At 42.5% G+C, this 24,998-nt stretch overlaps 3 protein-coding genes across 12 annotated transcripts; 2 read left to right on the top strand and 1 right to left on the bottom strand.

Moving 5' to 3' along the window:
* The first annotated feature begins 841 nt into the window (after window positions 1–841).
* Window positions 842–9,086, top strand: sgk2b (serum/glucocorticoid regulated kinase 2b). 2 transcript variants are annotated; one of them, XM_067601549.1, is made up of 12 exons: window positions 842–1,043; window positions 1,535–1,610; window positions 1,724–1,793; window positions 1,907–1,932; window positions 2,466–2,523; window positions 2,605–2,688; window positions 2,792–2,923; window positions 7,442–7,554; window positions 7,894–8,113; window positions 8,206–8,361; window positions 8,447–8,505; window positions 8,625–9,086. In XM_067601549.1, exons 1-12 carry the CDS (start codon window positions 977–979, stop codon window positions 8,689–8,691), a joined length of 1,128 nt encoding a protein of 375 aa, XP_067457650.1. In that variant the 5' UTR covers window positions 842–976; the 3' UTR covers window positions 8,692–9,086. The 2 variants fall into 2 exon arrangements, with proteins under 2 accessions (XP_067457650.1, XP_067457649.1); XM_067601548.1 differs by having other exon boundaries at window positions 8,447–8,536.
* On the bottom strand, window positions 8,817–13,805 carry LOC137191461 (putative transmembrane protein 244). 3 transcript variants are annotated; one of them, XM_067601550.1, is made up of 6 exons: window positions 13,568–13,805; window positions 11,066–11,151; window positions 10,049–10,122; window positions 9,832–9,957; window positions 9,696–9,740; window positions 8,817–9,609 (listed from the first exon to the last, which is right to left on the bottom strand). In XM_067601550.1, exons 1-6 carry the CDS (start codon window positions 13,607–13,609, stop codon window positions 9,515–9,517), a joined length of 468 nt encoding a protein of 155 aa, XP_067457651.1. In that variant the 5' UTR covers window positions 13,610–13,805; the 3' UTR covers window positions 8,817–9,514. The 3 variants fall into 3 exon arrangements, with proteins under 3 accessions (XP_067457651.1, XP_067457652.1, XP_067457653.1); XM_067601551.1 differs by lacking the exon at window positions 13,568–13,805 and adding an exon at window positions 11,627–12,259; XM_067601552.1 differs by lacking the exon at window positions 13,568–13,805 and adding an exon at window positions 11,285–11,619.
* l3mbtl1b (L3MBTL histone methyl-lysine binding protein 1b) lies at window positions 12,588–24,601 on the top strand. Of its 7 annotated transcripts, none has more exons than XM_067601541.1 (22): window positions 12,588–12,830; window positions 14,438–14,572; window positions 15,194–15,389; window positions 15,506–15,719; window positions 15,814–15,943; window positions 16,170–16,221; window positions 16,874–16,968; window positions 17,059–17,163; window positions 17,294–17,429; window positions 17,529–17,620; window positions 17,711–17,862; window positions 18,815–18,918; window positions 19,378–19,463; window positions 19,552–19,662; window positions 19,752–19,866; window positions 20,086–20,185; window positions 20,751–20,945; window positions 21,067–21,168; window positions 21,249–21,313; window positions 21,408–21,580; window positions 21,874–21,936; window positions 23,127–24,601. In XM_067601541.1, exons 2-22 carry the CDS (start codon window positions 14,462–14,464, stop codon window positions 23,253–23,255), a joined length of 2,526 nt encoding a protein of 841 aa, XP_067457642.1. In that variant the 5' UTR covers window positions 12,588–12,830; window positions 14,438–14,461; the 3' UTR covers window positions 23,256–24,601. The 7 variants fall into 7 exon arrangements, with proteins under 7 accessions (XP_067457642.1, XP_067457646.1, XP_067457647.1 ...); XM_067601545.1 differs by having other exon boundaries at window positions 12,588–12,987; window positions 15,194–15,383; XM_067601546.1 differs by having other exon boundaries at window positions 12,588–12,987; window positions 18,815–18,891.
* Window positions 24,602–24,998: the final 397 nt, after the last annotated feature.

The raw sequence follows: 24,998 nt of genomic DNA, 5'->3' as shown, positions 1-24,998 counted from the left end.
TTTACTCAAGGGGCCATGAGATCAGTATGCTGCCTTCACAACCTATCAGGACATGCTAACATTAGCTGAAGTATTTCACTGACCCATTTGCTGTGCGTTTACCTAATCTTCACAGCATTCACAGTACATGTGCCACCTGCTCATATAGTACCAGTCAAAAGTTTTGACACACTTTCTAATTCAAGGAAATAGGGCAGTGTGTCCAAACTTTTGCCTGGTACTGTATATAAATGTCTTGCCTTACCTCGACTGTGGCAGACAATCAGAAGCTACAACGATTAATCGAGTAATTGATGAGTCACCAACTATTAAATTAATCGCCAAGTCTTTTGATAATTGGTTAATCATTTTGAGTCATTCATTTATGAAGAAAATGTCCAAAGTTTCTGGTTCCAGCTTCTCAAATATGAATATTTTCTGGTTTCCTTAGTCATATGTGATAATAAACTAAATATCTTTGTGTTGTGAACTGTTGATCAGGACAAAATAAGACATTTGAGGAAGTCAGTTTGGGTTTTGGGAAACAGTTATCTACATTTTTCAACATTTTCTGACTAGTTATGGACCAAACAACTAATTGATTGATCTAGAAATGAATCAATAATGAAAGTAGGCTAATCATTTGTTGCAGCCCTATTCAAACCCATTCATTTTAGTTGATTCTGTAATTAAAACGTGACTTTTGCTTTCTGTAAGACTGACTCGCCACTGACCAAGAAGCAGACACGGATCAATTAGTTGTAATCCAGAAGGGAGTTGTAACTCAAAGTCGTCATTGCGAAATCTCCGAGGGTACCTAAACGCATCATCGCTGGTACTTTGCGTCCACTATAATACGTCAACGGTCTTCTAGCGGAGAGGAGTTCGGGACAAGTGGGGCTGTTCTGCTGCTGGATAGTTTAGTTAGTGACTGTCCTCATTGTTAACTTTCCTTCTTTAGTTTCCAACAAAAAACAGTTTGTTAAATCTCCTCAAGATGACTGTGAGTCACGACCGGCCGATGACTTATGCCAAAATGAGAGGGCTTGTTACATTTTTCTCAGGTAAGGAATTTATGGTTTAATAACGGTTAGGTAAAGTGTGACCGTTAACCGTTAACTGACGAATCATAGTCATAGATGGATACCACTGGTATAAATATATAATTATTACAGTTTGTGGTTAGTTAACGTAGAAAAATGCCGCTAGAGACAAAACCGCAATACATGAGGACGAGGTGACTAAATCTCATATATAAGAATGTTATATTAAAGTGATTTATCAAGTCTTTCTCTCTTTAAAACGTTTTAAAAATGGGGTTTATGTTTCTTATGATAGTTTCACTATTAGTGTTTTCCTTGTAAAGCACTTTCTCTGGTTTTGATAACTGCTAATGTTATATTAGTAAACTTTATTATTGTTGTTGTTATCATTACTACTATTTCACTTGGCCTCAAGTATGTCAAAGTCATGGCGACCACTTAACACTTGCTTATTGAATAAATTCAGCTGTTGAACACTTATGTAAGGAACAAACCCCCTCCCTGTCTTACAGCTCTGCTCAAGGGGAAGAAAGCTGGCTTCAGCGACTTCTTACACAAAGTGGTTTCCAGTCAGAAACTCTGCCAGCAGTAAGTCACAACATTTAAAAAAAAAAATAATGTTAACAGGTTTTTACTTTTGTGCTGAATCTCACCTAAACCTCTCAAACCAATATGTGCTGTCGTTGACCTCATGATTGAAGCCTGGACACCCAGAAGATCCTGCGGCCACAGAGCAGACTGAGAAGACAGAAGGAGGACAAAGGCACTGTGGTGAGTTAAGAGGGAAAACTGTTTTTTAAAAGACTGTGCTGAGCGTTGACAGGAGATGAAACTAAATCTGACCTCCTGACCACCCTGCCTCTCTGTGTCTTTTCTCTGCTCAGAGCTCAGTGAACCCTAAAACCTCTCAGTAAGTACTTTTTGTCCTGAGGTCCAGATATGTTTCATGGCACAAAAAAGCATTTTGATTCTCAATACAGAGCAATTCTTTTTTTGCTGTAACCTAACACCTCACCAAACTAAATAAAGTTAGAAAGTTGTTGCTACAGAATTTAGGAATTGTAAGTAATTTATTATTGATTTATAGATTAGTAAAAAGCAGTCCTTATTAGAACATAAAAGATAATGTGAATGCTTTTTGTAATTTGCAGTTACTAAAGAATTCATAAATAATTTTACTAGATATTTTGAAGCCTTTTTTCAAAGGTCAAGGTATTAACCAATCAATGTAAGCTTAACACAAAAGATGATTTAACAGACTATGACACAAAATTTATACATAAATACATGTCCATACATGCATGCAGTGAGACAACACTTACATTACCAAGAATAAAGTAAATGTTGTCTAATTAATCAGATCTCTGATTAATGATTAATTACAGCATGTTGCCTGTATATCACAACACATATCTGACAGTTTTCAATTGTTGTGTTAATCAGGATGAAACCGTCTGATTTTGACTACCTCAAAGTTATTGGCAAAGGAAGCTTTGGAAAGGTAGGAATTTTCTATCCTTTTAAGTTTTTATGTTTGGTCTTTGGAGTTTTTTTGTGACATTAAATGTCAAAACTTTTACAGGTGCTGCTGGCAAGACATAGAAAACACGGGGGGTACTATGCTATGAAAGTTTTGCAGAAACAGATGATTGTCAAGAGGAAAGAGGTAATCTATCTATCTATCTATCTATCTATCTATCTGTCTTTCTATCTATCTATCTATCTGTCTGTCTATCCATCCATCCACTGTATCATATCTGTCTCTGTAGCAGAGGCATGTGATGGTTGAGAGGAATGTGCTGCTGAAAGGACTGCAACATCCATTCCTGGTGGGACTCCACTTCTCTTTCCAGACAGCAAACACGCTCTACTTCGTCCTGGACTATGTTAATGGAGGGGAGGTATATATGTATACGTATATATAATATATATGAAATACTTGTCTCTGTCAGTCTTTTAGGAAATAATGGAAAAGTTCAACGCAGTATGTAATTTTTCATGTCAGATTTAGAATCAAGTTTACAAAACTCCAGCATAAAACCAAAAGAATTACCAATATTCCCATGATTATGTGGTTATTCGTGGTTATTCCCATGGTTGAAAATGCTACAAGCTCTCCACAGTGCTGCTGATGTGTTGAATGTAGTTGTCATTCTATTTTGTACATGCTTACGCTCTGTAAAGGGCTTTGCTATTAGTATATCCATCTGAGGCTCTGCCTTGGGACCCTGAGACAGATCTTTGCTCTCACCGCCCAATCAGGAGGTAGTATCCACTCACGATAAAGCACCAGCACACCTACTGTTCATCTCCTTTCTATTTCGTACATGCTCCACCCTCTAACGGGCTTTGCTATTGGTTTTCCCCTAAGAGACTTCACCTCTGCACCTGAGAAAAGATCTTTTCACTCACTGCCCAATCAGGAAGCAGCAACTGTGCAGCATCCTACCACTATAAGCGTCTATGCTGCTCATCTCCCTTTTTCACTCAGCCACCTTCAGAAATCGAGTAGAAGTTCACCCTCTGGTGTCGCAGAAGAGGATGATGGCTACTAGCAAGTCCTGCACCTCTTGTGCCGATGCCACTGGTAGACTCCCACAGGTCTTGCTTCTGCTGCCTCGGTTGGCAGCACCAGGCTGAGGCTGAGTCCTGCCCCGCCTGCCTTGCAATCCCCTGGGAGTAGTGGGAGTTTGTGTGCTCCCTCCACGCCAACTTGGCACTGGCGGAGGCAGGTACGGTGGCTCGGTCCAAACCATGGGACGAGTATAAAGGCGAGGACGACTGTTGCATCTATGAAGAAGAAGATCCGGCATCCCTCTTCTGCGATGACGACCCACTGGCAGCCCACTGCTGCCCAAGCTTATTCGCCTTGGCTGCCAAGAGGATGGTGACCCTGCCGCCGCTGCCGCCGCCGCCCTCCATGACTTGAAGTGACAATTTCACTGCCAGCCTCCTTGAACAGCCATGTGGGAGGCCTTGCTCCTGCGTGTCCTGTCCCAAGATAACGCCTATTTGCCATTACGCACAGCGTGAGTGGGTCTCCCTGCTATCTACCAAGCCCTCAGCTGTGGACTATGGGCAGTATTCCTCCGTCAAGGGCTGGGAGTGGGACAGGTTGGTGTCACCTGTCAAGGACGCAGTCAGGGTCTGCCTCCTCCCCTCCACATCCCTCTGGCCTGGCGGTCGGCTGTTGGTCCTGTCCAAGAGGGACAGAGTGACAGCCAATCTCTTTGACCGCTGCTATGCTGGTGCTGCCCAGGCGGTGGCCAACAATATGGCCTTCCTGGCATGATCCCTGCACCAGCTCACGCAACACGCTGCTGTCTATTGAATCCTTGTTCAGCCCAGACATCCAGGTCATCATTGACCAGTTGGAGATGGTCGGAAGGCTAAGCTAAGCTCTCATCTTCCCCCTAGCAGCCTTCTCCCCACAAGCAGCGGTAGAGCCCTCACCGACATTGCCACTCCGGCGAGAGGTCCTGTGGCAGGTCTGCTGCCAGCACGAGCCATCTGGAGCTGCCCAGCCGTTCCTGCCACCCTATCGCGTACTTGGCCTTGACTGGCTTGTTGGGCCTGTTTGTGCCACCCTCTTCGGCCAGAGACAGCCCTAACCTCCCGGGGGGAAATCTGCCACACTTTTCACTGTTCTGTTTCTCACCTATGATTGCAATTAATTACACTGATGCTGGGAATAGAGTGAAGACCCATTTACTGGTGAAAATTACACTCTGTATATTTTTGGTGGTTGTTTCTTGTTTCTTGTGGGATGGATATGCTGCTAGCTGTGGGAATTGAGCTATGCCACCCTCCTCGATTCCCTGTGCTCCCTCAGATAGCCCACCCACTGACCCATTGCAACAGAGAGAGGTTCCCTGGGGGATACTTCCTAACACCCCATCAGTGTTTTTTTGCAGCTTGTATCTCCATGTGCACGATTCGCTTAACTACTCTACATGAATATGAACCAGGGGTTCGGCCTTTCCCTGCAGGATGCTGGGGAGGGGGCACATTCTCCTGTTTGCTGCCAATTCCTCCATTCTGGGACATGAGGAAAAAGAGCCATCACTACAGTTTTCCTTACATGAGAACCGGTGGACTGCTATGTCACAAGACGGCTTATCATGTGCTGTAAGATATGCTGATGCATTCACCTCATGACAGGTGACTGTCTCTACTTCTACTGCCTCACCACAGGAAATGCTATTTTGCCTCCTCAGAGGTTTTTCAGCGCTTCAGCCTCCCTTTTCGGCTATGGGCATGTTTTTTTCAAGTGTGTGGAAAATGCACCTAACCCTCTCAGAGTCAGGGGTCGAGTTCTTCCTTACATTCACAATTAGCTATTTTTCGATCCGTCACTTCATGAAGCTAAAGCCCACATGTCTCTGGTGATTTGGTGTCACATGTCTGGGCCTCACTCCCAACACATTGACGCTTTTCCAGCCAAACCTGTACTCGTATTTTCCACCCGGATACATGCATTACATATGCATGTGTGTCAGATGAACACAGAATGTCTTTTCTGCACTTGCTACAGTGAGTGGAGACAGCTGCTTGGGTCAGGGTGGAGATGGTGATTCCTCTGATCGGACCGAGGTCAACTTCTCAGCTAGTTGTGAACCTACGAGCAGCCGCACCTATGTGCAGGCCTCTAAGCATTGAATGTGTACAATTGGAATTGCACCTGAATGGCAGCAGATGATGCAGACTTCCCATTCCCACTCAAGCCCTTAGGGGTGTCGCCCTCTGGAGTCAAGTGGTGCACCTGGGGGATGGAGGTTATTTCCCCATTAGGTCCGTTTTTCAGTATACTTGCTTGACACAAAGGGAATGGGACGCTCTGTCAGCTCAACATGGAAGGTTGAACTTCCATGTGAGCGGGCCTGGTTACCAGCAGGGAGGATGCTGGGTGCCCTCTCTGGCTCTCTTTGCGGGAGAATGATGCCTTCCCTCAAGAGGGATGCATTCACTCGCACAGTGTGGTCCCCTGCATAGTCATCCACTGCAGTTGATGGTGCTGTTGCCCCACAGGGGCGGGGATGCAGCCTGTCTGGTGTAGTGGTGGAACCAGAGTGCCTCATGGCATTGATGTTGATTGTGGCTGATCATGATAGCCTCAACTGCTGCACAGAGCCTTCATCTCGTAAAAGGATTTCTCTGGGATGTCCGCAGACTGAGAACCCACCTGTTGCCTCATTCTACGGTGAAATCTCCAAACGATTACAGAAGATCTCTCAGGCCTGCTTCCTGAGCCCATGGAGTTTTTTTGTTCTAGTGAAGACGAACCCTTTTTAGCACTTTCCTCTGCCCGTAGAGTGGGGGATTGTTGGGCGTTGCCTGTGCACCCCACCTGCAGGTTATTGGTATGTATAGGGGTGCGATGTAGCTGTTTTTCAACCCAGGGGCATGCTCCCTCCAATTTATTATTATATTGGCCTGAGAGCCTTTTTCCCCTCCTATGTGGAATAAGGGAGGAGGTGTTTTTCACATCTTGTGTCCTGTTATTGCACTTTTGCTGTTTCTGGGACAACGGGACAAACCTTCGGAAGTTTGACTGACTCTGTCTGCCACGGACAGTGAGCCCAGGTGGCTCCATTGTCAGTTCAGTGGCTGGCTCATTGGATTTGCGATGTGCATTGCAAGGGCTATGAGACAATGGGCTGCACACCTCTGGTGGGTGTCGGGCACACTGCCAAGAGCGTTGATGGTCGCTCTGCGCAGGGGTGTGTCAGTGTAGACATCTGCCTGGTTGCGTCACATCCCTCTCTGTGTAGCCATATCTCAGGGATATGACATCTGACTCTGTGCTTGGTGCAGTGTCTGTGGAGGGCACCGTCTAGGTCAGATCGTGGTTTTTTAGCCATTTTCAGCTCCTATCTTTGGAGCGTGTGGTTAAAGTCTGTTGGACCCCTATTCAGGTGGTGCTCAATGGCTGGATCACTTGGCCTCTTTTCGCCCAGTGAGCAGTTGGGTCTGGATTGCTATATGCACAGATTCAGGACCAGCTGGGAGTACATCACATCCCTAATAAAGGCCTTTGCCTCTGGTGATTACCAATAGCAAAACCCGTTATGGGGTGTAGCATATACAAAATAGAAATAATAGTTACCTGGATGTAACTTCAGTTCTATGAGTACAGGCATGAGCCTCTAACTACAGGCCCAGCTGGCCTGTTTAATCCTGTTGCTGAGCTCAAAAGGAGACTAACAGTGGGTGCGCTGGTGCTCTGTAGTGGGTGGATGCTACCTCCTGACTGGGTGGTGAGTGCAAAGATCTGTCTCAGGGTGCCAAGGCGGAGCCTCGGAGGGATGTACCAGTAGCAAAGCCCCTTAGAAGGCGTAGCATGTACTCTTAGATTTGGAGTCACATCCAGGTAACCACTATTTTCCTGTGTATGTGACCACTCCTCTGTTTGTCCTCAGCTTTTCTACCACCTTCAGAGAGAGGGGTCATTTCCTGAACCCAGGGCTGCTTTCTACGCTGCAGAGATGGCCATGGCACTGGGTTACCTTCACTCTCTTAACATTGTTTACAGGTACACATAACACACATATATAAACACCACAAAGTCAATCGTCCGAGTGTTTTTTTTGGCTCACCGCTTGCTCACTGTCTTACCTCATGTTTGATTTAAACATGTTCCACATGTTTTATTTATTCATGCAGGGAAATCCCAATGACATTTCACTTTGAGAAGAGAGTTCTGCATAGAACATGTTTTCACTAAAAACCACCACAACCACCAATGTCCTCCAACACCACATTAAAAAATAAAGAGTAAAGAAAAAGCAAAACAAAGGTGAAATTAGGTCAAAATCAGGTTTAGGTTTTTTGCATAAACACTTGATGACTAAATCATCTGTTTCCCTGTTAGAGACCTCAAACCAGAGAACATCTTGCTGGACAGTGAGGGTCATGTGAAGCTGACTGACTTTGGACTTTGTAAAGAAGGTGTGGCCATTGGTGGGGTTATGCATACGTTCTGCGGGACTCCTGAGTACCTCGCTCCAGAGGTGCTACAGGGTCACTCATACAGTCCAGCAGTGGACTGGTGGGGGCTCGGTAGTGTGCTTTTTGAGATGCTCTATGGACTGGTGAGAGAAACATAAATCACCTTTTTACTTTTCACAGTCTCACTTTCTTCAGCATCTTCTCGTCAACTCCATCTCTCTGTTCTCTCTCTCAGCCTCCATTTTACAGCCACAGCAAAGCAGAGATGTTTGAGAACATACTTCAAGCTCCTCTGCAGCTGTATAGCGGGGTATCTCAGGCTGCTCGCTCTCTGTTGGAGGGCTTGCTGGAAAGGGATGTCTTCAAACGCTTAGGGGAGAGCCGTGACTTTGTAAGTGCACACACAAAAGAAAGACAAACAGAAAAGATCATAAACACACATAACCAAGGAGGGGTTTATTTCATTGTATCTCCAGGTGGAGCTGCAGGAACATCCATTCTTTGCATCCATCAACTGGGATGACCTCCTGGCCAGGAAAGTTACCGCCCCGTTCATCCCCAAAGTGGTACAAGTGATTCATAAATTAGTTTTGAGGACTCGTTTTTTTTTATCTATTGCAGTTTACCTGAGTGTGTGTTCTTCTGTCTTTGCAGACTGGTCCCTCTGATGTCAGCTACATTGACCCTGAGTTCACGCTACAACCTGTCCCTGCCTCCGTGAATGACAGGTGCCAGGCGGGCGCAGCGAGTGAGGCCTTCCTGGGATTCTCCTACATGAACCCAGTAGAGTACGTGGCAGCAGAGCCGGTTTCATAACAACGCCAAATCCTCTGGGAGCACTGCAGCGATTGTTCAAATATTTATTTTTTATGTCATAAATTATTAAATCAGAGTCTATTTTTAAATACTTAAGCAAAAGATTCCTTACACTAACACTGCAGTGGGCTTTATGTCTAATTGTGTGCGTTAATGTATTAACACCAGGAAATAATTGTACATTTCGAAGTACGTGTATTTTATCAAACCAGTTCACAATATGGAATAGGCGGGTCACTATTTCACAAGTACTCACTACCTTCATGTATCAGAAGATGAAAAAATAAACAGTCCATTTGATGTTTTTTTTGTTAAACACTATACATTATTTCTTTAAAATATACAACAAGCATGTATTGCAACATTCCCATTCAGCTATTACATTCACAGCTTACAAAGGTACAGAGAAAATACTGCCTTTAAAGTCTGCACGGTGACAAGAGGCACTGTGCGTCACAAACAAAATACAGAAAACATCTCCTTGTGGCATTTACATAAAAAACAATAGCATGCCAGTCTGTTGGCAACTCCTGATACACAAATTGGTCCCAGCTCTGACTTTATGGTGAGGAAATGTCTTTTTTTAGTGACAAACAGAAAAAGCCCATCACCATGGAGAATCTAATGGGTGTCTCCAGGAAGAGAGCATCTGGTCTGATCCTTTCTACCCCATTTCACAGGACTGAGAATAAAACAGTTTATACACACACAGAGCAGCTTTCTGTCTGTTAGTAGATGCTGAAAGAAGCGTAGCTCTGGTCGCTCTGGCAGGTGAAGTAAGCTGTCAGCTGACCATTGCAGATCATCAGAAACAAGCCGCTACCTATGAAACAACAACAATTTACAGAATTTAAAAGAACTGATTTCAGAAATGCAATTATTTACAGGGAAGTTGACAATTTGTTTTACCTAAGGCCAGCCACCACTGCCACACCATGGGAAACTCCAACATCACTGCAATATAGAAAAAAACAACACATTCAGCATTTTTTTGAGTGTACATGTGTAGATGTACTGGGGTTTTTTTTGTTTTTTTTGTGCTCACCCAAACTGGTGATAAGTACATGCAGTAGAGTCACAGTGAGGGCGTAGTCCCACACTCGCCTCTTAACCACTGCAGCAAACAAAAGGCCGCTACAAAAGTAGGTGAGCTCCAAGGATAAGAGGTTCACTGCAGGAGACCGATACAGTGAGAAAACACATGAGCAGACAAAAAGTTTACTCTCATTTGTGATCGTGTTGACCGAATTACGTGTGCTCACCCAAATATTTGGAGTTGGATTCAGTAGGCTCGGTCTTAAAGTCAAATGGAATCAGTCCATCAAAGTGATCCAACCTGTATGAAGTTAGAACTGGGTTAAATATCCAAAAAGGAGGAAAAATGACCACCAGCTATTGCAAAAAAGAGACTGCAAAGGTGGATCCATCACTGAACCCTCTATGGGATACTGGAGATAAATAAACTGTTGTGCTCCTATTATTGTATCTATCTCATCACCATCAATTACCCATTAAGCACATACTGCAGACTACACATGAAACTATATTTATCATACACACAAAAACAGCACTGACTGCTCCAGGTTACCTGTATATGACTGTAATAGTTTTGACAATTAAAAATATATATACACTCACTGAGTAGTTTATTAGGGACACCTGCAACAGGTCTGCCATAAAATCTACTTTTACTAAGCTTATACATTTTCAGTTTTTGTTGACATTGTCAGAAAAGTGATAATTAATTTATTATTGAGGTCATAGTGGGTGGTGGAGGTGTACTGGGGTGCATTATATCGAAAAGTGCCTCTAATATTTTGTCCACCCCTTTAACATATATGAGAAAGGCAAATTTTTAGGAAAAATAAATATAAGCTACAAAAAAAGTAGAATTTATGGCCGAGCTGTTGTATTGGATTGCATTAGATTACACAGATGTTCCAAATAAAATGCTGTTAGTGTATATTTAAGATTTTACTTATGAATTATCCATGCAAGCGCAATATCAACTGAAAAAAGTACATTTTGGACACCACAAAAAATGGCATCTGGATTAGATAATGACGCAGAACATATCTTAATAACCGAAGAATTTAAACTGACACGTTGTTCTTTTATAGTCTATAATAAAGGAACCACCTTTGTAGCAGTGTTTGAACTTGTTCCATTATTGACTATCCCCTGTTGATTGTGGAAGACTTGTGCTATGGAAATACTGTTACGATATTCTGTTTGCATATGTGCCAGTGCGCATGTGTGTGTGTTAGGTGGATCCTCACCTGAAGGCACCGAAACACACGCTGCCAATCATGTAGAAAAGAGAGTAAAATATGAGCAGACACAGCAGCAGGTTGAAGAGCACGGTCTGTGGTGGTGGTGGTGTGGGGGGTGAGGGTGGTGGGGGAGAAGGGAGTCATTATTTCACAACAGTATAATCCGTCATGTAGGCAACACCACATATTTTCCCAACCCTAACGCAACATTTACCAAACACCAACCTGGACCTGTGTGTGTGCGGCCCTGCATATTACAGGCTGCAGAGGGAGGGGTGAGCGCTGTAGGTAAGCAGGCAGACAGCAACTCTAACGTTGCTACAAAACCTGCTCCATACACTTTGGATTAGAATAATTGAGGAATTATGTAGTTTATATTCTATTAAAACCCGACAACTGTTAAACCACAGACACCCTCTCACGTGACGTGTCATCTTCATTATTTTTTATCGCACATGATTTCCCCCCTCAGTCGATCGACAGACGATCCGATCGGACAGTTTTATTAGCCGCCTGCTGAGCAGCAGAGCTGCAGGTCACATCCTGACACATTAGTTGCCCTCTTACCTTCGAGTCGACCGCTTTGCCTTTGAATGCCATCTCATGATTCGTACATGATGTTATATTACAGAATAATCCAGGGCTGCTGCATGCTGCACGACCCGGTTAATCCCCCCCCCCCAGAAAGTGGACTTCTTCTGCCATCTAGCGACAAATACAAGACAAGAACCGGAGCCGCCGCCGCCGCTTGCTGCTGCTGCTGCTGCTGCTTTACCAGCCGACCACTGAACTCACCTCACCCCGAAACACGGCGGCCTTTGTTGACTGAAATAAGGACTTTTCTCACAGTTTACCTGTTATACAGCACATAAACATATAGCTATAGGTGTTATAGCGATTTGGTGTTTCATTAACCGTGTGTTTTCAGCAATATTATGGCTAAACTGGTCCACAAGATCTCCATAACCGCCCTTAATGGGAGGGATTGAATACTGCAGGTTAGCTGGAGATTATTTGCTTCAGTATGAGTTAGTGGACGACTGTAGCGAACCAACCAACACTTCAAATCAATTAAAAGACCCCAGACTGTGAATGATTAAACTGGTAATTCATGAATTAAATTTAAATGGATTTGCTGTCACATCAAAACCATAAACTACATGTAGCAACATCCAAGCAGCCCTGGAAATGCCATGAGATGATCGTAAACCGCAACACACGACTAACTGCCCACATATTTGTGGATTATTTACTCGCAAAATATAACCTTGCAGTGATATTTCAGAGTATTAGACGTGATGTTTCGTTTTAGGGGGTTGATTACAGATTAGCTGTTCATTGTGTCCGGCTTCATTTAACGTTTTTTGATCAGCTTAGCTTCATCAGCCCACACAACCGCAGATGTGTTGTAACTGACAAATCGTGTGTAGCAACGTATTTGGGTCGTTTTGATTCAAAAATATCACTTCGGATGTTTTTTTTTACAGGCCTGATTGTTTAACCCTACACTAAACACCGTCGTGTATTGATTAATTATCGCATTTTCTTAAGTGACATCTGCATAAATTGGCCGTAAGACGGTGGCAGAGTGTTAAAAACTGGGAGGAAAACGACCAGTTTGACCACAGAGGGACCAACCGCTCCTCAACGGTCATGGGAGACACTGCGGTTCCTGCGCTTCACTTCTTGGGGGAAAATACTTCTCAGCCTGTTATGAACAAAGAGAAACGAGCTCCAGTCAGTCGGTTGCATTCGTTACATCGGGAGTGAAGTGAGTTTTGGGCGTGTTATAAGTACACACAGGCCTGATATTGACCACCGATTGAAAACTGAACTTTTCCGAGACCCAAAGTTGTCAGGCAGCGCATCTCACACGCATGCGCATCCCTCTATATCCAGCTCTAAATAAGAGTTAAAACAGAAACGAGGTGAGTTCCACAATTTCTAAACACTACAGCTGTTAATACTCATTTATTGCCGTTAACAGTGGCAAAATGTGAAAAACCGGCCTTCGTTTTGCTAGTAAGCGTTAGTTCGCATTATTTCCACTCTGATTTAAAACGGCGAGAATAAATCGTTTTTCAAGTTTCTATTGGAAGAAATTAATCAAGCAACAATGTTGAAGCTCGTAACAGTAGCGCGATGTTATTGTCAGTCTGTCTGCTATTGTGTGAAATATTGGTGTTTTGCAAAATGCCCTTTCCTATTGTTATTAACCGGGAAACTTATTTATTACAGATTGTCCTTAGCTGGTTGCATCCAGTCACAATGCTACGGCTAGCCCCCTAGCAATCCTCCGTCCACTTGAACGGAGTGGAGCTAGCTGGGCTAGCTTCATGTCAGCGCTAGCTAAACCTGGGCTGACATTCCGTGACAAGGGGAAAGTGAAGAAAATAACCAGAGTGAAGGAAAACACCAAGTCAGGAAATTACACAGCAAGCATGTGCTTTTGTTCGACGCGTAGCGGCTTTGCGTGCTTTGTTTAAATAGGTAACTTGAGTAATTTACATAGTTTAAACGTGTTGGTGGCCTCTTCCTATGCTCCGCCATTTTGTATAAGACGAATGCTAATCATGGGCGCTCTTACATACACTTTATTTATGGCGAGAATAAAACTGAGGTATTTAGTGTAAAGTCAAACTTAATCATCATCCATTAGCTCGGGCTGTTGGATACTTTTCACATGGTTATGGCCTCCGAGCGTACAGAAAATATCACCTTAATTCAGTGTTGAACATGCGTCAAGACTAAAACGTTATATCGCAATATTAGTCGGATTAAAACGATTTTAAGTTTGGCTAGTCAGTGCAGAAAACAGTGTTCTCCTTAAAATTGATTAACAAATTACCCCCACAGTTGCCCATAACCAGGCAAACAGCCGGTTTTAAGAGATACTGTTAAAACAAGGAAAAGATGAACTTGTGTGGTAAACTTAAAGTTGAGACATCTTTCATCGTGTTTGTCAATGATCTGGATGAAGGTTCATCCTAATGGGGCCGTTTGTGCACCTATTTCCTGGTTAGTTGACCAGCAAAACAATATTATTATTGACTGTTTTGTCTGAAATCGAAGTGCATGGTGTATCCTGCAAGCCAGCACACAGTCGCCATCTAGCGGTGATGTTGCGAAATACTGTTTACAAGTGCAGGTATAAATTGCATTTGGAGTTGGGAGCACTTCGTTGGTAAAACCACACAGCGGCTGCTACACTGTGATAGTCTCACACTGTCAACACAGACGAATAATGGCATCACTGAGGTCAGAGATGTGGGCTGAACCTCTTTTTTTAAACACCCGTGTTATATTTTGATCATTTGCAACACCTTTATGTCAATATATGGCAATGTTGTTGATGTGACTGTTGTTATGTCATCGCAGGTTGGGGATATCAGAGGAGTGGGAATGACTGACACTCCACCCAGTGATGGTCCCTCCCAGGGAGCTGAGTTTGACATGATGGGTGCTCTGGACTGGAAGGATGGTATTGCCACATTGCCAGGCAGTGACATCAGGGTAAGATTAATGGCCAGCTATTTTGATAATCGATGAATTGTTCTGAGTAATTTTTTAAGAAGGAAATTTCCAAATTCTTTGATTCCAGCTTCTTAAATGTGAATATTTTCTGGTTTCTTTAGTCTTCTATGATAGTAAACTGAATATCTTTGGGTTGTGGACTGTTGGTCGGGACAAAACAAGACATTTGAGGACGTCACCTTGGGCTTTGGGAAACGGTGATAAACATTTTTCGCCATTTTATGAACCAAACAACTAATCGATTAATCAGGAAAATAGTCGTCAGATTAATTGATAATGAAAATAATTGTTAGATGCAGCCCTATCTGGGATCATCCTCTATTATGTAAACAACGGTGTATGTGTGACCACATAGAAATCTATATGAGCAAGTTTTCCCACATTGTTGCCTGAAGTAAAGATCACCTTCACTTATTATAAAAATAAATGCATTTCTATGAAGTGAAACATTAACTTTCAGGGGAATCAGGCCGTCAATCTCAAATATAACTGATCAGGGGACCAGGTGAATCAGAATTTGGGTGGCTTAGGACCTTGGTTCAATAATTTCTTAGAGGAACCCTGATGAGTATATTCTTTCTCCCCCCCTGTGTTTTTCAGTTTCGCATGACAGAGTTTGGTACTCTGGAGATTGTCACAGACCTTGAGGTCAAAGGACAGGAGGCAGAGCCTAAATGTGAGACCTTGGACCCAGCACCTTCTCACAGTCCCACCCCTCCACCAGAGGGCCAATCACAGACTGGCACAGCCGCAGCTCCGGCCAATCAGAGTCAGTCAGGATCATCTCAAGGTAAAGGTATGACGGCACATGTTTAACCCTTACAGAATTGTTATTAGATAGTATTGCAGTGTTTATCTTTTATACTCTACTTTTATGCAGTGAACAACACTTCCTTCTTCTCTGTCCTCTAGCTCCTGGTCCTGTTCTCCTGTCTTTAGAGGAGGGCCCCAGTATGGAGGGCCCCAGTGTGGAGGTTGGTCCAAGTGTTGAAGTTGGCTCCAGTGGTGTCATGGGCTCAAACAGGGACCTGGCAAGGTGCAGGGCCTGTGGTGGGCATGCTCCCCGGGCTGCCCTCCTTCAGGGCAAGTTCTGTAGCTCCATTTGTGCCCAGCCCTCCAGTGGCAGGTAAATCACACATCTTGTGTTCTTCAATGCCACGTTGTTGACTTTTAGGGTATTATGGTATGTCGTTCTATCATGAAACAAATCCTTTGTACAGATCATCTCCAGGGGAAGCACGGGAGAGTCAGGCAGTTGAAGGTGAGAGGCTGGGTAAACGTGTGCGCAAAAAGAGGAAGATCTATATGGATTCTGGTGATGAAGAGGAAGATAACCAAGAGGAACCAGAGGTAAGGAGCATACCCTCAACATCTGCCACTAATGTTGCCAGGGCTACAGGCCACTTTAGTGTTGCTGTAATTACAAAGGTTTTGCAAACAAAATACCTCCTTCTGTAATTTTCCTATTCTTATCGTTGCTCTCTTCATCTTTAAGTCAAGAAAACGCAAATGCTGAGGGGGAAAAAATGTGATAGTGCTAATTATTAACACACTTCTTTTGTTTCACCTTTTGTAGGAAAAAGCCAAGACGACCAAAGGCAGGAGAGGTCCCAAAATTGCCAAACTTGGTATGTTAGATTGCTACTACTGTAAAGACAGGAAGTGAGGGAGGGATTAAGAGAAATGTGTAGCCTGTCTCATGTGTCTGTAAATCCTTTTAAACGTCTCTAACTAGTTGACATAATGCTACCTCAAATCCAGTCTTTACATAGCTAAAAACAACATTATGTTTTGTTTGTCTTAGTTCTTTGCTGCACTGTTCTTCTTGTAAGGAGTTAAACCAGTCATGCAGACTGTCTTCTGATGTGTCATCAGTTGCTTTTCATGTCAGATTGGTATTGTTGGAAATTTTGTCTTATTTTCATTTCTACTTGGCATTTAAAATTTCTCTAAAAAATCTTTTTTAAAGTATTTTTCTTTTAGTTAACATTTAGAGGCACTTAAATTGAGGAGTCTTATTAATGTTATAGGCATCTGCATCTGTAACAAAAGTTACAGGAACAGAATAAAACATTTTTTGCTCCTAATAATCTGGTCACATGTATTTCTGTAACACTGAAACTTGGCTGATCTAAACCTGAATAACAGTCTTAAGCAAGAGGGAAAGGTTTATCTGCAAAAAATGTTTCATGAGTGTCATGTGATTACACTTGAGTGTTTCAAATCTAAACATTGGCTAAAACATTTATTGTTTTAACTTCTTTTGTGACCCTCCCCCAGTGACTGCCGCGCCCAATAAGAAACGAGCGTGGAGCTGGCCTGCTTACCTGGAAGAGGAGAGGGCCATTGCTGCTCCTGTCAAACTATTTAAAGAGGTATTTATGTTTTCAAGTATAATCAAATGGTTTTGTTTATAGAGCTCCTCTTAAGCAGCCAAACCATGACTGTTTCTGTTTGTCTTGCAGCATCAGTCATTTCCTCAAAGCAGAAACAGTTTTAAAGTGGGAATGAAGCTGGAGGGTCTGGACCCGTGTCACCCGTCTCTGTTCTGTGTGCTCACTGTTGCAGAGGTACGGGTGCTACTGTTTGTTTATGGCTTTGGTTTCACAAAGGTTTAAACACCCTGTATACAGTATCTTTATCTCTACCTGTAACTAAGCGTTTCACTCTCTCCTCTTGTTTCTTGTCTTCCTGTATCAGATTCAAGGCTATAGGGTACGGCTCCACTTTGATGGCTACCCAGAATGCTACGACTTCTGGGCCAACGCCGACTCGTGGGATATGAAACCTGCAGGCTGGTGCGAGAAGAATGGACATAAGTTATTGTTGCCTAAAGGTAGTCACACACACTAATAATGGTCTGACAAATAACCATTAAATTAGTGTTTTTTAGTAAAACTCAGCATCAACCCTTCTGATTAACTTTCTCTTGTAGGTTGTAAGGATGGAGAGTTTAATTGGAGCATGTATGTGAAGAATTGCAGGGGTCAGCTGGCCCCCAAACACCTTTTCAAGAGCCTAAACACAGTGAGTATCAAGCACAAGTGTTTTTTTTCTTGTATTGCTAATTCACAGGCTAAATGTGTTTGTTTATTTTATGTTTTTTTAATCTTTTAGTCTGTGACTCCGTCTGGATTTCGAGCGGGGATGAAGTTGGAGGCAGTCGACCGGAAAAACCCTTCGTTGATCTGTGTAGCAACCATCGCAGCTGTAGTTGACAACAGGCTGCTCATTCATTTTGACAACTGGGATGACACATATGATTACTGGTGAGAGTCCAGCGGATGAAGTTATTTACAGCAAGTGTTGCTGGGCTGAGACGGAAAGAGAAGACACGATCAAAGATACTGCTGCAGCTTTAAATCCGAGTGAAATGTGCGGCAGTTAAATGTCTCTATGGCATCAACATTTACTGATTTATTTTTTTTATATATTTATATTATTTTTTAATTTATTTTGGTCAATATTGAGTTCACAATTACTTAACACAGTTACTCATTGACCTTGGAAATATGCATTTAATGAACTTTCTAAAAAATCCAAACAGTGGATTTCCTTGATCTTAAAGCATAATTCAACTGGAAAAACAAATAAAAAAAGAGATGTAAAAAAAAAAATGAGATAAATGTTTGTCTCATTTTTTAAATAAATAATATATAAATACATTTAAATAATATAAATATAATAAATAAAAATGATCAAATGTGTTGTAGTGCACTGCCATAACCTACTTAAAACTCCTAACATTTGATAACATTAAAAATAAAAAGGTTGCGAGAGAGAGCAGTGGTGGTTGAGCGAGCTAGAGTGTGAATGGAGAGAGGGAGCAGTGGTAGCTCGAACAAAGCCAGTGAATGAGAGAAATAAAACATTTTCTGATTATTTCATGGCAAACGAAGCGAAATGTCCTCCCCTCGTCCTTCATTGGTCAAAATCTAAAATCAATTCATTAATCCTAAATCAATATCGGAGCGTTTGCTTGGTTTGTGAATGAAGCGGTACACAAGACAAAACGAGCGTTGTTGCGAAACAAAATGCGGCACAATAATCATCATATCTCAGTTATCTTGTTTAGGTAAATTCGTAATTGAAAATAAATGATCACCCAGCCTCAGCCTAAAGGTATTGGAAATTAACGTGATAAGTTTGGAAATTGGACAAACAGTCTGGAAAACTGAGGACATACATGCAGAAAGTCTAACAATGTACTCATTGTTTAAGGTGTGATGCTAGCAGTCCATACATCCATCCTGTGGGTTTCTGTGAAGAGGCCGAGCTAACTCTGACCACTCCAGCTGGTAAGACACAGACCAAGACACACGTGGGTCAGTATAATCTATTTTAATATACTGTAGGGCCCGACTAATGTAGGATCTAACTAACATTATAAGATATACTGTATGTGCTAATAAAGATTTACTTGATTCTGCTGCAGATCTGATGAATAATTTCCTGATTTGACTTGTAGAAAATGTTTCTTTATAGAAAGTATTCTTCTTCTTACATATCTAGGTATCACTTTAGTCGTTACTATCAGAAAGAATGATACAAGTTTCTTACAGTTTGCTCTGATTAGCAGTATTTCTTTCTGGATAAATGTACAGAAGCTAGTTTTAATTGTACAGTAATAGAGGAATGCATGCTGCCTGTGAATGCACAGATTGTAGTTTTTGATGGACAGTTCATTGGTGTAACAACACTTTATTTGGCTGCACAGATGTTTTAATGTCTGATTTGTCTTCAGCGACTGACAGATCTGACTTGTCTTTATCTCCTCTCTCCAGAATATAAACAACCTAAGAGTTTCTCATGGGAGAAATATCTGGAAGAGACGGGCACGCAGGCTGCTCCTGCTCGGGCTTTCAAACCGGTATGTTTCACACACTCACACACACACACACACACACACACACGTGCACAAAGATGTATAATTTTTTTATCATGCTCTGTGCTTGCAGCGGCCTCCACACGGCTTCCAGATCGGGATGAAAGTGGAAGCTGTGGATAAAAGGAACCCCATGCTCATCCGTGTAACAACTATAGCAGACACAGAGGACCACCGACTGAAGGTTCAAGATGTCTCCTTGTCAAGATGTTCTTTGATACTTGTGTCTGTGCTCGGCTTCCGTCTAATCTGCTGTCTGATTTTCTGATCTAGATCCACTTTGATGGCTGGAGTTCAGAGTACGACTACTGGGTGGAGACAGACTGCCCTGATCTGCACCCTGTAGGGTGGTGTCAGAAAACTGGACACCCTCTGCAATATCCTAACGGTGAGACACAGTGTGACTCTTCCCATCTTTCCTGCCAAATAGTCGGTGAGGTCAGCTGAGGATCCAAAATTGTAATTTCAACAGAGGAGTCGGCACAGTTTTTCTCTGCCTTCATTTAACTTCTGCATGTAATCTATAATGAATACAAAATGGAAATGGTCTTGCAGTTGTTTGCATAGTTTGAACACTCCCTTGTGTGTGTGTGTGTGTATATTTCAGGCTCCAGTGATGTATTGAGTGCCCCAGGGCAAGGATGTCCTACTCCAGGATGCAACGGGGTCGGCCACATCAGAGGACCTCGCTATGGGACCCACTACACGTCAGTAGCACTCACACTGCTTGCGCTTTCAGAAGCGCTTCTTTTCTCCTTGTGTCTGTGTTTCATATCGCTGCTCCTTCTAAGACATCGTAAATTCCTTTTTGTCTAAGTGAACCAAACGGCTGCTACTTAACACACTTTCATAATGTTGCAATTCTATTTTAAAATACTTGATAAAAGAAAAGTTTGTGAATTTCTTATTTTCTACATTCTTATTTAATTTTCTGTCCTACCACTGCTGCTCAAACAGCACGTTACTGGTGCAAAGTTTTCATCTTATCTTGTTTTTGTAAATGTTTGCGTTCTGTGTGTATGATAAGTACAGGAGGAGAAGAAAGAGTCTTAGTGTTCTTAAATGTCATTTATGCTTGTGTGGGCTGCCGGCTGTGTAGATGTGTTGCGTGCGTGTGTGGGGGGCCTAATGCGATTTTAGCTGCTTTTCCCTCTTATTCAGTCTGACTTATTTATTGCAGAAGATGAGAAGTAAAAAGTGAATATTCCGTCTCATTCAGTTATGAAATGAAGGTTTGTTTTAGGTAAAGTTTTTGTGGTTTTGTGTGTGCAGTCAGGTGAGCTGTCCCTACTCGGAAATGAATCTGAACAAAGAGGGCTTGCTGCCAGACCGTCTCAGCGGAGAGCGACCTCTCACCCTCAGTGGACCTCATCCCCGCGGGCGACGCCCTGACCCTCACACAAACACTACTACGCAGACCTCCTCAACGCCAGATCAGCCTGAAGGAGCTGAAGACTCCCAGAACAGGTTTGCTGAACTCGTACAACGCTGACAGCCTGAACACACTCCCAAGAGAACTGCTATCAGTGTTTTACATGTAACTCTATCCAGTGGTCTGTACCTGAGAGCGGGTTATCTGTGTTGCTAGGAAACCAGTGACCGTGGAAGCTGAGCGTTCAGGACGCAACAGCCAGTCAGAGCCACCAGGCGCCGCCAGTGAGCAAAGCCAAAATGGAACCAGACCTAAAAGGTATCTGAAACCTGTTCACTGTAATAGATGTGTTTGTATTAGTGAAACACTTCTAACTTTTATGTTGTTGTCTCCTTCAGGACTGCTCCAGTTCCCAAATACCTGAAAATGCACTATGTAAAAGAGGAAATTGGTGATGGTAAAGGTGCGTGTGTGTAAAATAGGATGTAAAATAAAGGCTATACATCACCACCTCACCCTCACTGACTGCCGTCTCCCCTCCTCTGTCCTCTTTGCAGCCTCGCCAGACGCCATCTCTCTCCAGCAGGCTCTCCACGAGTCTGTGTTTTCCCCCGGCATCTCTGCCTCTCCCCCCCACCGGGTGGCTCTCTGCTGGGACAAACACTGCCAGCTGCTGCCTGAGGTCCTGGGGCTGACTGCCAAGAGAGTGGCCACATGGAGCGCTGAGGAGGTCAGACATGCTTACTCGCTCACACTGCGCCAACACATGAAAAGCAGACATTCATTCACTTATCCGACAGGAAGGCATCTGATTATTCAACGAAACCGCTACCGTGCATGAATACTTAACGAGAGCTTTTATTGTCGTTAGCCAGAATTGGTTGTCTCTCTCTGTGCCTGTCAGGTTTAAAAATGAAGTTTCCATAAAGACAAACAGGCACTTTGATCCGTAGATAAACATTTATTGAGTTAAACAGCTTGAATGTTGCAGCCTGTCACAGCTCTATGTCTCTTTTTTATTAGGTGGCTGGTTTTGTCAAAGGACTCCCAGGATGTAAAGAACATGCTGCTACATTTAAAACAGAGGTAAGAGCCTCGTCTCACATATGTGATTTGGGAGAACTGCTTTTTATGCAGATTGGAAATGGTGAAAGCGTCACGTTTCACAAACGATTGCGAACACATAGCAGATGACTCTGCAAGTCCTACAGCGCTCTCAAATACTCATGCCCGAATCATAAGTATTGTTTGTTTTGATCAGTGAAACATGTCAAAACAAACAGGAGAGAAAATGATCTCAAGTTGGAAATCGCAGCTCACACATGGCAGCTTTTCATGAAATGGGCCAAACTCACAAAGTCTCCAGATTAGTGCCAGATTAGGGTTCACCCAGGGCTGGTTTTAACAATCAGTCAGCTTTTTTGGAATATATCCTGCCAAAATGAAAAAGGTTGTTCTTCAACTTTCTGACTCGCCTGCTGTCCATCAAGTTACTCGTTAAAAAGACGCCTCTCTCTTCATCAATGAAAAGAGAAGCAGAGAGAGAAAAAAAACTTTTTGTGAACATTGAGGCTAAATGTACTTATTTAAATATATGTTAAGAAACACGCTCAACTCTTCTGATTTGAGTGCACGGCTGCCAGAACCTCAAAACTGACACATGAGGCATGTCTACACAAGCACTGTGTTTACTGATCAATTCAATATTTACTGCATGTAATGCTGCCAGCCGTGTGAACTCTGAAGAAATGGTGTGCAGACTTTTCATTTGCCTTAGTGGTTTTCGCTGTGTAGCTATGTGTAATTTTATGCCCACATCTTCTAAAATTTACATATATTACACATGTTAATGAGACATCTCTGAAAAGTGTGATTTTTTTTTTTTTTTTTTTCTCCTTTTAGACATTTTAGATTCCTTTTGATTCAACACCAACAGTTTTAATGCTGCCAAAATGATTATATGTCAAACTGTGCATACATTTTTTGTAGATGTACAGTAAAAATTTCACACTGCACACTAATCAGCTGTGAATAAGCCCACTGTGATGACGTGTGCAGTTTATGAGTCAATTAAGTCAATGAGGTTTTTTTTATTATCGTAAAGTCATCTGTGTGCACAGCAGTCACCCACATTTACTTCAGGAAATGCTTTTCAAGTTTTGTATTTGCATTGTTTTATGCTTTACTTTGTTAAATTGAGAATTTCTACAGTTTACATACCTGCTAATTTTCAAATTGAATGATGTTAAATGCTAAATTTGTTTCTTTCTCTTTAGCAAATAGATGGCGAGGCCTTCCTGCTCCTCACCCAATCAGACATCGTGAAGATTCTGTCAATCAAGTTAGGTCCAGCCCTGAAGATCTACAACTCCATCCTCATGCTGAAGAACGCCGATGAAGAATAAGGGGGGGGGAGGGGATCGCGCCCTCCAGGCTGTTCCCTCAGCTCCGGCTTCATCGACACTCAGCGAAAGACGTTTGACAAAATCAGCCAGAACGGGTTTCATCTCGTTGAGCTCTGTGACGGCGCAGCGAGACAAGAGAAACAAGCGGAAAAGCCGTCAACTTTAAAACGTCCATCTCTTCATCCCCTCTGCTTTCCTCTCTCCATGATGGACACCCCTGAGGGAGAGTTTTACATGACACCATGTGGATTCCTTAACTTATATCGTGTTTGTTTACTGAATCATAAAAAAAAAAACTACAGGCACCTTCAAGGCTTCTTAGCATTGTACAGTTTGTGAATTGGATTTAGTGTCACTATTCTGTTGCTTTTCCCTTTTTTTTTAATTTAAACTGTAATGAAATGGTGCTTGAGCTCAGAGCAGATGGAACAAGCATCGTTGTTGCTTTTACTCAGCAACAAATTTTTTTTCTTTTCTTTTTAAAGCTGCAAAATACAATCGTGAGGTGGAGAGAGGTTTTTGTTTTTTGTTTCTTTTTTAAAAATGTGAAACCCAGTGGAGCAGAAAGCACTATGTAGTTCAGCCTTTCTCCTCTAGATGGAGAGAGCGGGCCACTCCACAGGCCCAGAGGCAGAGAGTTTTGATCATTTCGAGTTTGCTGAAGCTTACATTGAATGGGGGATGGAAAAAACTGTGTGTGTGTGTGTGTGTGTGTGTGTGTGTTTGTGTGTGTGTGTGAATGTAAGAAATGAGGGTGTAATTTGTGGCAAGCAGGGCTAAGGGCTAATTGTTAAATCAAGGAAAATTACAGTTTTTTTATGGTGGAATGAGACAACGAAGCAGCTCTGGTCTTCTTTGTCTGCATGTCTTTGGGGGGAAACAGCAAATGAATATGAATGTTAAAAAACAGCTTTTAGTTGTTTTGTTATTGTTTCCTTGACTCCTTATCTTGTTTGTTTCAAATAACCTCCTGTCATTCACATTGTAAATAGTATACAGCTACAAAAGGACTGTCCTCGCTCCCTACAAGATTTTACTCCTGCTCGGTTATGCAAAGGCTTGACATCTGTCGACAGGAAAGGACATTGTGACAGTGAACTGAAAATACGAGCCTCGATTCATACGTAGATTTTGAGAAAAAAAGCAAACAAAAAAAAAACAAAACATTGTTAGTGTCTTTGTAAATCAGTGAGTTGGAATGTGTACATCAGCAACTGTTTATATGCAAACAGCTTTTATTTATGTATCTAATTTAAGGGGTAATGGTACGCTGTTTTGGCTCCGAGGTAGCTGTGGCTGTTTGGTGGTGTGTGTGTGAATGGGTGAAATAAATGAGATGCACACTGCCTGCTGTCCTCATTTGACCTCAGTCCTTTCACCACACACACACAGATAATCTAAAACTGGTCTTCACAGTTTTGTACTACTTCACTCAACTTTACTTAAATAGCACTTTACACATAACAAACGTTCCTCAGTGCATTACATCACGGAGAAACTACATAAAATGAAATAAAATAGAACTAATAAAATCACTGTCACACAAAGATAAACACCCGCAGAGGCCTCAGAACATGCAGTTAGGCACAGTTAGAGGCCAATGAGTAAAAGAGTGCTTTAAGGTGACTTAAAATCTCAATAGAAGGAGAGAAATGTGGCAGGAACAGGAAATTTCATAGGTTTGGAGCAGCTATAGAGAGCTTGTCATCATATAACACTTATCCTGCATCTGTGGACAGACAG

Source organism: Thunnus thynnus, chromosome 10, assembly GCF_963924715.1.
Source record: "Thunnus thynnus chromosome 10, fThuThy2.1, whole genome shotgun sequence".
NCBI lineage: Eukaryota > Metazoa > Chordata > Actinopteri > Scombriformes > Scombridae > Thunnus > Thunnus thynnus.
The sequence above is the reverse complement of the archived record's forward strand: the minus strand, read 5'-3'. Positions and strand labels throughout refer to the sequence as shown.